Source organism: Solea solea, chromosome 3, assembly GCF_958295425.1.
Source record: "Solea solea chromosome 3, fSolSol10.1, whole genome shotgun sequence".
NCBI lineage: Eukaryota > Metazoa > Chordata > Actinopteri > Pleuronectiformes > Soleidae > Solea > Solea solea.
In genome coordinates this window covers 16,748,473-16,762,384 of record NC_081136.1, presented here as the reverse complement: position 1 = coordinate 16,762,384, position 13,912 = coordinate 16,748,473, and the positions used below count along the sequence as shown (strand labels likewise).

The following is a 13,912-nucleotide window of genomic DNA, read 5'->3' as shown; positions in this document are numbered from 1 at the left end:
CTGGAGTGGGGTTCATGGATAGAGGCCTTTTTAACAAAAATATGTTTCTCTTTGCATTTGCCTTCCTCCTTCTCCTCCTGCTTCTTCTTCTGGGACTTCATCCTTCTTCAACCTTCTTCAACCTTCTTTCACCTACGTCCTCTTGACCTCACACACCTGCTCAGATGGTCTTCCCTAAGATCAATCATGGCTTTCTTTCCGCTGACCAGCAGCTCATAAAGCGGCGGCTCATTAAGGTAGTGGCTTTGTCTTTACTTGTCTCTCTGTCCACTGTGCCAAGTCTTACTGAATCACTTCTCTCTGGCCATTCTGCAGTTTGCATGCAAACCTTCAGACAGACCTGTCACATGCACTCTGACTGTTTAAACACAATTATGGAAATTTCAAGGTTTTTTATTAATGTAAAATGAATTACTGCCATGTTACCACTTTAAAGCACTTTCCCTGCAAGTTAGATTGCTGAATATCTTCTAAGAAATGATTATAATCCAGTATAATAATGGATCACAGATTTTCAGTATATTTTTGATGATCTTGATGATTGTAGCTCTACACAAAGAAATAGTACTGTTTTTCTGTCGTTACCTTATGCACAAACTTTATTCAGCTCATGAGATCCATTTAGGAATGCATGAATTTTAAGAGCGTTTATATTTCACTGTTACAGCTCCATTGGTCTCAGACATTAGCTGTGAAGATGCAAAATACAAACTCCACCCCATGTTATGAATGGAGGCAACCCATAGCCACCCCCAAAAGATCATTCCACTACTCTCTTCTTCATCATTATTTAACTGCAGTGGCTCCACTCTCAGCTGATCCAACAGTACCAAAGCATAGTGTTGCTAAAGTGTGTTATTTTACCTCACAGGGAGATCAGGGGCAAGCGGGACCACCTGGGCCCCCAGGGCCACCGGGACCTCCTGGGCCCAGAGGGCCTCCAGGGGACACTGGCAAAGATGGGCCTAGAGGTGTGCCTGGTCTACCAGTAAGTATTGATCTTTATCTGACATCTGGAAAGTTTGTTTTGCTGAATTAAGACTTTCATTTGCAGTTTCTAAAATAAAACTGGATCAGAAGAATGTCTTGATTTGTTTTCCTTTGAAAATAAATCGACATATTGTTTGCTTTAAGAATAAAACAAGTTAAATTTGTTTTGCTCTTCTATTCATTCGTCTCAGTGCCAGAAGGATTTATCTCAATGAAAACACTTGTGATGAAGAATAGACAAGCTACAGTTCATTTCCCTAATGTCTCTACATTAGGGAATGCTTTCCTCTTTGGATTTATGTTTACTATGTAGGTTTTCTTTATAATTTAATACTTTCCATGTTTGAGACTGTTAGTGGCATCACGCTAATTTATGTGAGCCCTGCCTGTAAGTGAAAGACGAAACAGAAAAGGCCTGTCAATTACATTCAGCCATAAAAACCTTCCATGGTTTCCAGCTGATCTTTATTGACTTGGCAGAGTTCACAATGGGGGTGCAAAAAGATATTAAGTGTTGTTGATCTGATTCTATCCAAGTTTTTGATCATAATTGATTTAGCCCTTCCAGTTGCAGTTGCAATAGCAATGTTTTTCCAAGGAATTAAACTTCTCTTGCCACAATTTATTTATTTTTTCTGTTGCTGTAAATCCCCTCGGAAAGAGGGTGGCAAATATGTTGTCATGTAAATGTCACAGAGAGTCAAAAATTGGAATACTGTTGACTTTGGCAAAGCAATCTTGGCACGGCACATGTATCATTTCTACTGGGAGACCTGTACCAAGAGGCAGGCCTGAAGCAAAGACTAGAACATAGTTGTTGGAGAGAGACAGTAAAGGGTACAGGTGGCACAGCGTGATAAATGCCCTCCAGCCAACTTAGTATATAAACAGAACAATACTGAGCTCTACTTGGCAACATGGTACTATCGCTATGCACCATAGTAGCTGTTTAAAACTAAGGGAAATAACAAAATAAATGAATACATAGCCCACGTTTACATTGACAACTGTTTTATTTTTCATTTAGGGTGATCCAGGGGAGACTGGAGAAACAGGACCTTCGGTAAGCACAAATTCTCACTCTTTTGAACCTCATCTTTCCACTCACCTTGGATTCCATTTAGTAATTTATTACAAATGGAGGTGGCACAACAAAGAGCTAGCCTGTCTCTGCACTTAAATTAAGGTTGTAGTTATTAAGCTAAAGTGAATGTGGAAGTGGGGGTGTTTGTACAGGGCCACATATTTAAAGCTGCAGTAGGTAGGATTGTTTTGTTGACTTGTTGCAGGATCACATCTCTCTATACTGAGAGAGAGAGGCATCACCTCATCTCTCAGGTGTTTTATTGCTTTTATTTACATACTCTTTGAGACTCTTACCTTTTGTTAGGCTTCTTTCCTGTGTAGGCATTTATTGCCTGAAGTAGTGATCAGTTATTGGAACTTTTATCTTAAGACGTTATAGTAAAACCAGAGAAGTTAGGAGTCTCTCTCACTCTCCTGGAGCTGCCATGTCATTGTTCCCCATCCCATGACTGCATAGAATTTGTAAAGACCGTAAACACAGCCTTGAGGTAAAGAAGTGTTGTTCCCTCTCCCTCAGATTACATGATTTGCGTTAAGATGAAATATTTTCACTGGGTTATTGATTAATATGCCAGAAAAACCCTGCCTACTGCACCTTTACAGAGAGGTCTGGGATTAATTTAACCTCTCCCTTTTTGTACACTGGATAAAAAAAACTTAAATCACTTAAATCTACAATATTTATGAGATATTCATAAAATGGTTTATAGATACCACAGTGAATATTAATGACACTTTTTATGATCCACTGCAAAAATGTATGTTTTCTCAAAACCCCTGACACGGTAGGGATGAGGTGTTCCATTTAACAGCAACTGGATATGACTTGTGGTGTTCAGCAAATAAAGCATTTGATTAAAGTTTCCTCATAAAAGCTACGCTGAAAAGGTCAAGCCAAATTCCAGGGAAAGCGAGGTCAGGAAACGGGACCTGCGAGAACACTCGGGGATGTCAGTTTTCACAAGTGCAGGGGGAGGGTAAGTGAATGTGACAGAAGAGGCGCTATCAAGTCCTTTCAACTCTGATTCCATCTCCTTGGACATCTTCCACAGTGTGAAGAAGTTTGAAGTCTTGCACACTTTAAATCCACAAAGATCAACTGCAAAATTTGACAGATTAAATGTACATTTTACAAGTTTGGAAACAGCCGGAGAGGACATTATTCCAGACCTGCAGTATCCTGACATCTTCAACTTCACGATTAACTTCCCTTCATCTTACTCCAGAGAGTTACTGAAAGTTTACAAGAACCTGGCGGGTAACAAAGGGATGCAACCTATAAAGTGTTGCATTAGCATAACACTTTAGAAATGGGTTGTGTAATGCAAACAATTGCTGTTTTGACATTGCTGTGCAGACGAGCTCTTGGTAAATCTAGTCAGAGTCCGTGATTTACCAAGAGCTAACCACAAAATCTATTGCTTGTGGGTTGCCATAACTTCTTCTGCTCACTGTTTGCATGTTTCCTAGCAGTGATATCAAGTACACACAGTACATCAACAGAGGTGAACAGTGTTCCTGCCAGAGGGTGTTACCTTGCTTGAGTGATGCCAGCTCTATAGCATTTTTGTAGAAAAATAAGCAAAGTTAAGATAATGGATTATAGAGAAAAGCCTCTGTAAATAATTATTGAGGCTGTTCTCTGGAGAGGGAATAAAACAAATTTCTTCATTTAGCAACGCAACACCACACCCTTGATTTGGCCTTTGAAAATCAATATGAATTAGATGTGCATAGACTGATAGGCTCCACTTTGTTCGGCATGCCTTAAGGACAAGCAGTGATTGGCTCTAATAAGCTCTATAAAGGTAGGGATTCTGAGTTTGCTCCCAAGGCCAACTTTGCTTCTTTTACAGTGGTCTAGTACCTAGAGCACCCACTTGACACAGCTCAGCATTTTTTTTGTTTTCTTTTCTTTTTAATGCAGATGCTATTGTTAAAGAGGCAAAAGTAGATTCCTGAGTTTTCCAGCCGCCTTCCAGGACATATGGTGCTGGTTAGCTGGATTAAGTTCTTGTGGAGAAACAAGGAGGAGGGGGGAGATGGGGGTAGGAGGAGGAGAAAGAAGAAGAAGAAAAAAAGGAAATATTTTCAGGATTCAATTCGAAATCCTCAGTGCCATAAGGTGTCTCTGGGGTAAATTAAGGGGGTCTTCAGCTCTTTAAATGTGGCTTGCAGCCTTGCACACAGTTTTCATTTTGGAACTTCAAAAAGGTTACATTTGGAAAACCAGTGGTTATTGTGTGCTTTATTCCATTCATGTATGGAAAAAAAAATCCTGCAGCAGCTTTTTTCCCCAATTATACAAGAGAGGTTCATTGATCCACTTTTATATCCCTATATCCTTAAGGATATACACCCATAATCTACGTACTACGTACATGACTAACCTTTAGATATAAAAATCTAAAAAAGTAGGGACCTCATTTTCTCAGTAGAGCTGTACAATATGGACATGTAATATTTTAGCTGTTCTCCTATAATGTGAAACCAAACATGAGGAATAATGATGTGAGCAGTATATGCTCCAACAATGTTGGGACAAATATTGACAATCATTGAGAACATTTTTTTATCTGCAACTTACTTCAGATGTTAACTGATTACAAATGCGGCAGGAGTACACATCCAGGTGATGGGTGGCATCTTGCTTTAGCATGAGATAGGCAGAAAGCACAAACCACTCGCTTGCTGTGAATTATCTACAATCATTGTAGCTATGGTTTGTGGCTATGGTCAGCACATATCTGAAAGCACCTACACAGGGAAGAGTTTTTTGTTTGTTATTATTATTGTCTCAGAACTTTAGAGGGCATTAGGCATAAGTAGCAAAATATGGAAACTAATGCCCGTCTTACCTAAAGTTAAACTTTGCCCAGGATATGTTGTTTACTATTGTTTTAACAGTAAAGGTAGAGTAGTTGAATGGTCTTACAAAATGAGCAGCCATGTTCACTTAAATAAAACACACATGACTCCAATCTCTACAATAACGGCAGTGAACGCAGTGTTATGCTAACCTGCAGCCACACGGGTCAAACTCAAGACAATGAGACCCAGGCTGTCAGATATAGAGTCGTCCTTTAAATCAGGAAATAATATCAGCATGATATCACAAAGCCTTTTCAAAGATATTATAAGTGGCGCAGAAGCTTTGAACACAAGCTATTAATGTGTAGCTTTTCTGGGATTTGATCAGCCCAAATATTGTTCCTGTAAATGCTGAGCAAGGACTGTGGAAGTCCCTCAAGTAGCAGAGGGGTCGAGAATGCATCTAGTGATAGAGCTCTGGTAGCTGACATCAGACAATCAAGGTCACAGGAAATGATGCTGTTTATATATTAGACAACACATAAATCAGGCAATGTGTCAGACAACTTCTCTTCATTGGCTGTTTTCCTTATAATAATGAAGATGGTGGATAGCTGTTGTGCCCCTGGATTCCAAAGCAATCGGAGACAAAAATAGAGCATTTTACAGGATACCAACAGATCCAGATCCAGATCTACTATTCTCATGTAACTACATTTGTACGATGAAACATGCTCACAGCGAACAGAAGAAGAAGGCGGAGCGATAGGAAAATAGCTAAGGGGACTAAGACTACCAAAAATAATAATTAATAATAATAATTTGCACAGCATCATTAACACTGCAGTTATTTACATTACTGCACCTGTTGCTAGTTGCTGACCCAAGGCTTTCCCTTCCAGTGACAATGCTATCTTCAGCCGGTAGTTTCCCTCCAGCCTCTTGTAAACTTTCCGTGAATCTCTGGAGTAAGATGAAGGGAAGTTCATCAGGAAGTTGAAGATGTCAGGATACTGCAGATCTGGAAAAATGTTTTGAAACTCGTAAAAAGCACGCAGGGGGCATTATCAGGATCAGACATATCCAGTATGTCCAGTTTTGCAATATATCATTTGATCTCCATTGATTTAAAGTGCACGGTGAACTTGAATCCAACACCGGCCCCATTCATTTTTGCTTCATCTTCGGCTGCCGTGGTGACCAAGTTATATGACGTCCGGAGCTCTATTGACCTGGTAATCGCCTCATTGTTTGTCATTTCCAAGTCACGTATGAAAGCATCACACATTTGTGCTTGGATGCTAGACTTAAACCAGCAACTTGGTACTTATATTTTACACATGGACTCATCTTTGCCTTAATGAATGAGATTAGAATGAGACTGCAATATGTTGAGCATGTGCTGTAGCTCTAATAATTCAATGTACACATTTTAAAATGATCCCCAATTTGAATTTCCCTCGTCAGGGCCCAAAGCTGAGAACAAAAGAAGCAGGACTTCCTCAAGGGTGCTTGACTCCCTGAAAAATCTCCCTTTCAGCCAGTAGCCCCTGAGTGCTCTCAGATGTAGCCAAGCTAATTAGTGCTCAGGCGAGTGGCACATGCTTGCACATACCTAGTGGGTCATAAAGATGTTTACCAAACCCCACTGAGGATAGCTAACAAAAGCTTTTCAAGTCAAGCAGGAGGAAAAGCTTCTTCTTGGTTGGCTGGGATGATGAAGGTTGTTCATTGAGGGTTTTTTGTTATACTAAGTGCAGATGGAATGCACTGTAAAATGAGCTGCAACTGTGTGGGCCTTTTCTGTAAATGTGAGAACTTGATGCCGCAGAGTTTTCACAAGCTGGGTTTGTTTAACCAAAAGTAAGAATGGGAAAGTTTTGAGCTTCCGTCGCTTAGTGATAACTGTTTCTCCAACAGAAATTAAACGTGATGAAAACATGTAGAAAAACCAATTCGTATGAATGCTGGAGTAGGCGATTTTCGGCTTAAACTTGTCATCATGATGAAAAAAATGACTGCCCAGTGTAAAGATGATAGAAAGACAGTAAACCCTTTTGATTATGTACAAGCCATACTCTCACTGTTTTTCCTCGTTGCCACTGCCACTCAGTGAAGGTCATCCAGGTTATTGTATCTTCAAGAATGTAGATACAGTACAGGCAACTGTAGCTGCAGTTTTTACACTAAACACACATTTTTATTTGAAAGGGCTTTTAGCTCAACTATTCTATTAAGTTTGTTTGAAACTTTTTTTAAACTTATTTACCTCTAATCTTTTTAAACATGTTGATATCTTTCACCCTTATTTTAACAAGGGTTGGTCACAGCCAAGCTCTGCTTCTCATCACAGAAACTTTCCCTTCGAATTTTTCATCCTGAATTGATTCTCATTGGCTACATTTTAATCCTGGCGCTAAAATGTTTCACACTCATCAGGGGAGAAAATCTTTGATTTTGCCAATGTGTTGTTATAGTTGAGGACTTGTGGGGCACAAGGTTTGACAAAGCAGCCCCTTATGAGCCAAGTGGATCGATTCAGTGTGGATCCTGAGACGACTGTGAGAATAAAGCTGGCCAACATGCTGTAAAGTGTAAAGGTGTTGATGAATGGTTTGGGATATTGCGTCAGTTCAGGGCTTAGATTTAGCCAACTTTGGCCAAACAGCACTTTTATCTTGGTTTTTCTTTTTTTAATCATAAAACAGTCACATTTATAAGCAATTTCTGGTGGAGGAGGTTGAACATCTGACATGGCAGGTTGAGAATATAATCCTGTTCTCCCAGACACATCTATCACAGACTTAAATCTCAGTTAAAGATGTGGCGCCTTTTCTACCCTAATGTGTATTAGCTTAGTAAATCTTTCCAGCTATTGGCCTGTTCAGGAAATGAACCTCTCTGTGTTGGACTGAAGACGTAAAATGTAGAACAGTCAAAACAGGTTAAGTTTATATACTCACTAAAACAAATTATTACACAGATCAACATAAAAAGATAAAACCATAGAGGATTTTGTTATTCATGGTCTCATTAGACATTCGTGTTTATGGAGCAACTCAGTGGGGAAAAAAAATCTGAGTGTGTTCAGTCATTTTTTTATTTTATTTTTATTAACAAGGGATTTATTGTGATTCCATTTTGCCTAAAGGGTTTGCACACAGTGTGGTATTCTACCAGTCTCTCTGCTGTGACCATGTTGGCAGTGGAAATCATATCATTTCATCTGACACAAACTGTTACTTTTCTCCTCCTCTATTTTTCTCTTTCTCTGTCTCCTCTCATTTATAGGGTCCTGAGGGGCCAGAAGGGCTAAAGGTAAGTTACAAAAGTAATTTCTAGTCCCACTGGTACTTCTTACGTTTCTTTTAAATTAGATTAAAAAAGATTCCCCGACTTACTTATGTTTAGTCACACTAAATACAAGTGCTCTCAGTCCATCTGTTCCACTTTTTGAGCCTAATTCTAACCAACAGTTTCTTAAGCAATAATGTTTTTTTAAATACTTTTTCTTTATTGTCTTTTCTTACATTATATACTTTCTTAAACCAGATGTCGCACAATGACAATCTTCTTGTTTTTTATGTGATTAGGTGTATCACCAAGTGAATACGAAACAAAAAATAATAATTAAAATGATTAATACAGCAGCAGACAGGAAATAATAAATGTTTTCTGAAGCCAGTTTATATCTGCTTTATTGCAGTTATGCACAATATCAATAAGTATTTATCACTCTCATTATAAATGTATACCTAATAGCATAAAGTCTGTGTTCAAATTAGGTGTGGGCAATATGATAATATTAGATTATGAAGAACTACAATGTGTTGATGATCTGCCAAAGGAGAGAGATCGTAATTTTGTCTATGACGCAATTGTTTCCTCGGCCAAATCACACTATTTGTTTGTCCACTTCATACCAGCCCAATAAAAAATGGCCATGGATTTCTCATTCCCCATCCTGCTTGATTCAGAGTGTAGCAGGTATTCATGGCTAAAAATGAAACAAAACAGACGAGTTGGTCCCTAAAAAGAACTCCACCGCGTTATATAGAACTGGTTTGACTTTTTCTCAAACAACAAGGCACAATCAAGATATTTGCGAAGTTCGCACAGACAATAACCGCATGTCTGATGGCAACTCTGTCCCTTTACCTGGTTGAAAATTGTTGCAGAGTCCTAAACAATAGGTGGAGAGTGAAATAGCTAGGAGAGCAGCCACACCACTGCCAGCAGAGGCAACAGGTCACTTGAGCCCAAAACAAACCACAGGCTCTTGATAAAGAAGATTAGCCAGCTGTGGAAAAAAGATACTGAAGCAGTTACCTTTTACCTCGCAAAAGTCCTCACTGTTGTTTACCTTTTAAATTAAAATAACATTTTTGAGTTAAGCAATACAGTTTGAGTGTACTTCAAGTCTTCCATACTTGTAAATGTATTTGGCCCTTCTGTCCTATGTGCTCTGTTATATTCTTTTCTTTTAGGGCTATGTTTTTTTTTACATAGGGAAATATTTTGGGTGCACTGTTCAGTGACTTGCAAAATAGTAATAAAAAAAAGAAAGAAACTGTGCTAAAGTGAAGTTGCAAAATGTCCATCAGGGCAAAAAAACACATGACAAAAGCGTTAAGGCTCAAAAGGCGTGAGGAAGAGAAAGGGAAAGGGGTGACACAGACAGACACAGAGCAGAGGACCTGGCGCTAAGTGCTGTGATACAGGCTGCAGCTCCCTGGCGGCGCTGATGTGAGGAACAGATGTAAGCTTTATCCCAGCCATCAGGTAGCTGCCAGTGTTTGTTCAGTGTAACCCAATCAGACACTTCCTGTCTGCGCTGTCATCTGTCGGCATGGCCTCCCATCGGTGTGGGAGCAGAGTGTGTGTGTGTGTGTGTGTGAAGGGGGTCAATGATGACACATCGCCATGTTAGTGACTCATAAGCCGAGCTCGAGGCTGCTCAATTAGATCCGCCGCCAGTGGAGTGCTGTGTTTAACAGAAGGGCTACGTCAACAGTTAGTCAAGTTTCATCACCTTAGAGATTGACATGGTGTCGTTATGTGATCAAAAGTATAGTGTGAGTAATATGTTAGAATTCATCATAGTAGGAACAATATGTTTTATCAAAAAAAAAATGTCTCCTTCATCCCTGCCGATTTTTGGATACAGTGAAGACTGACAAATTTAAAATGTTGACTTGATTCAAGTCCTCGTGACTCATTTACTGATATGTTAACGTGACTATGGTAACAGGAAATCAGCTCAAGTCGCCAACATACGCAAACCACTAGAGTTTAAAGCTCAACAGAATCATTCTCCCATTCTCGCCTTCTGCCTTCCTACTGAGCAGATATTACTTTTTCCCACTGATGTTTGTGCTGAAGTGAGGTTGGCAGCATTCTTATGTGGTGCTGACTTTAGACTGACGTATAGTTTTATTTTTATATACTTTCTCTGACGGATTTTAGGTTTCTTTTGTTTGATGGGTCCACTCTGAGATGGTTTGGGCACTGCAGGTGGTAGGGACGTAATTGGTCGGAGGTCATTATGGAGAGAGTTCCAAAGGCTCTAATAGTAAAGACGCGATCTCCTCATGTTACAAATTGGGATTTCGGGAAAAGAAGAAGGGCTCCATCAGCTGATCTCAGTGCTTGGGCTGAAATATATCTATTTAAGAGTTTGGTGATATGGATTTGACGCTAATAATTTAAAAGTCATTACAGAAACTAATGGGCAGCAAGACCTGGAGTGATGTGCTCATGTGTGGTTGTTCTGGTGATGAGCCGACTGTAGCAGTGTTTTGGACCAGCTGGAGAAAGCAAACCTGCATGGTTATATGATTTTTTGCCAGCTAGCAACAGCACTGTTATGACACCTTAAGGCTTTTGTGTTTATTTTCCAGGGTTCCCTCGGGCCTCCTGGCGTTCCAGGCGTTGATGGACTGAAGGTGAGTCCATACAAACAACATTTGTGTATATGTTGTTAAGATGCTAAGTGTTTTCAAAGCTTTCAGAATCAGAGACATTTTGCAAAAGAAAGTTCAAATTAAAAAGATTTATCTTTAGCAAAAGTGCTACAATATCTACAGAACAGTACACAGCCAGACTCTACAAACAGCTAACAAAGGGATTATAGATAACTAATAAAAAAGATGAATATTGCACTTGCCCTGAAAATACATACAAGTCTGAAGATATTAATACAAAAATATGGTATAATAAAAACACAAAACAGTGTAAAAACAAAAAAGTGTTCCAGAGAAAAGAGATGGTGGCTAACGAGAAACATCAGAGTGGTGACAATACCAGCTGTCAATCACACTAGTGTCCACTCACATGTGTTGTACTTAAAATCTAAACATCTGAATGAGAACATAATGTACAAAATTGACAGTTTGTATAATGTAATGTTATATTGTTCTAACAGTCTATGTTTTTTTTGTTGTTGGAACAATATAAAATAATTTATTGTTGTTACAATATGAGACTGGACTGTGAAAAAGAAAGTATGTCTACTTTTGATCAAAGTCTTTATGTCCTGATATTAGTACCTCAAAAGAATAGATTAGTTTGAATGTAATATAATGACGTCCTCAATAAACAACATTCACTTTAATATTTTCTTATTAATCCACATGTTGCACTTTTCACATCCGCCCTCCTGTTTGGGAGATTTCCCCTGGGCTGCATCTTCAAGTCTTAACCGCTAAGTACCTGTTTGTGCCGCCTGTGAATCTCACTCCCCAATCTCTCTCTCTCTGGGTCTCATTTTGAATCCGAAATAAAGAAGACACAGTGCAGGTGTTGCACGATGGGGGAGGGAGAAATGGAAAGCACATTTATTCCAGAACAAATAAATGGCACAAGCGGAGAGAACGAGTGAGGGGATGATGTTCAGAGGCACCATCTTTCTAGTCTCAAGTATGCATTTATATAAAGAAAGATGCGGTATGAGAGGAAAAAGGCACGCATGGCTGTAATAAGAACCAGAGTGTAGGAGTTTCATTTTAAAGTGAACTCTGGAGATGACAAAATCTGAAGGCCTGATTCCATACTTGTGTGAGCAAGTGTGGTTTTTTTTCCCAGCACCCATGAAACACAACTCCATACGCAGTTATTAAATAGAATATCTTATGGTATGTAAGTGTCACTCATGCAGAAAGTTGAACTCTGCTGCAGTTAATGCCGCCCTGCCCGCAGTGGCAGGTTGACTGGCAGACATCACATTGATCTGACATAGATATCCACAGAAAAGGGGAGTGATCGCTAATGCAAACCTTATCAGCGGCAGTTTAGGAGTTTTTTAATCATACTCCATCATCATTATGGCAATGACTCCCATATGTGAGCTGATGGATGATACGCGATTCCAGCATTTATGATCCACTCTCACCACAAGTGGTGCAGTATGGGGTGGGTGATGGGTGAGGGTTGTGTACTCCCTTTACACGGATCATACACACACAAATGGCGCTTTTCCATTGCACGGTTCTAGCTCTACTTGGCTCTACTCTACTCGGTTTGGTATCAGGCTCTGCCATTTTTCATGACTATAGTACCTCCTCATTGTGGGCGGTATCGTCATGGCATGGCTGCGCGTGTGAGAGAGCGCAGACTCACTGAACTGAAATACAGCTGAACGGGTTGTGATTCAACACACGATCTTTCTGCTTTCGGCAGTGCTGCTGCTAAATACACCAGACTCCTGTTAATTATTGAGATTTTAGAAATGTCCATGCTAAATGTTGAAGATTAATGCATGTTTTTTTTAGGCTTTTTAAGTCTTTTAAAGTTATACAGTAGCATTGGTTTGAGTCTTGTGTCAGATGTCACGCTCATGACTCTTCCAGTAACAACACTCTCTGCCAATCAGTGGCCAGCAGTCTGTTAAAGTCACATTTTAGTATCGGCTCAGCTCACTTGGAACCTTGCCAGAGCAGGTACCTAAAAAGCGTCGAGTCGAACCAAGTAGTGCTAGAACTGTGTAATGGAAAAGTGCAATTATATTCCCATAATGCTTCATGGAGAATGCATCATGAAGAATAAAGACAGAAAATAAATACATTGGTGGGAGATATTGAATTATTATTATTTCCACACACACACCAATTAGTGAATTTGACCAGTATTTATTACATACCAGTAGTGAACACACAATTTTGAAGACTCACTTGCGCCCAGGGAGGGCAACCTTTTTAAGGAATACACCAGCCATTGACCTACCCTTGAATTACAAGCCCAATTTCCTTCCACTTGGGCTGCCATACTAGCCCAGTGTTCCTCATATGCAGCACTGAGCAGCAGCAGACATTTTAATCCAAAGAATAAAAATAATGATAAATAAATTCCAATAATAGATTTCCTAATTTTCCAGCCTGGTTACATTAATCAGAATCATCCAGTTCAAGTAATCTGTTCCTGGATGAGGAACAGGAGCAGCCACAACTTCTCTAAAAGGCTAATGATGTTGTGGGTTTGCAAAAGGTCACTATAGGTTAATTATTTTTGGCAAGAGGAGAACTGAGTTTGGTTTCTGTGGCGAGCAGGCAGTCAGTCTGTCAGTCTCACACTAACCGTAAACCAGCATTCATCACATGGACTTTGTTCATATTTAAAATCAAAGCACAGGTGATTATGGCTCGTTTCTCTTCTTTCAGTCTGTGGTTTTAATACTTGATTGATTCTTGTTTCATGTTATGGTGTTTATGAACAAGTGTAAAGTCCATGCCTTCTGTTCTACTGTTATACCAGTGAAGTCTCATGACTCGAACCTAACCTTTGTAAAGGCTAAACGTTATCTATTTATCTTGGGAGAAAACATAAGGTCCTTTTGTCTCGCCTGACGTCAAATCTCTTAAATCTTGAGCTCACATTGCTAAAACAGCACGCTCAATACAGCCACTGTGTGTATGTTATGCTGTCCATAGGGGGATATTGGCATCCCAGGACTGGACGGTGTCCCTGGAGCCAAGGTCTGATGCACACATTCTGTGTGCTCTTATTGTTCTTAAATCACAGCAATCCTTTT

The 13,912-nt window shown here is 39.6% G+C and overlaps 1 protein-coding gene across 1 annotated transcript in view; it reads left to right on the top strand.

The window, feature by feature from the left end:
• Window positions 1-13,912, top strand: part of LOC131455969 (collagen alpha-1(XXV) chain) — a 180,945-nt gene that overhangs the window by 125,359 nt on the left and 41,674 nt on the right. The window contains exons 8-12 of the mRNA XM_058623895.1: window positions 872-988; window positions 2,018-2,053; window positions 8,179-8,205; window positions 10,788-10,832; window positions 13,812-13,856. Of these exons, the coding sequence (XP_058479878.1) occupies window positions 872-988; window positions 2,018-2,053; window positions 8,179-8,205; window positions 10,788-10,832; window positions 13,812-13,856 (270 nt within the window). The remainder of the gene's footprint in view (window positions 1-871; window positions 989-2,017; window positions 2,054-8,178; window positions 8,206-10,787; window positions 10,833-13,811; window positions 13,857-13,912) is intronic.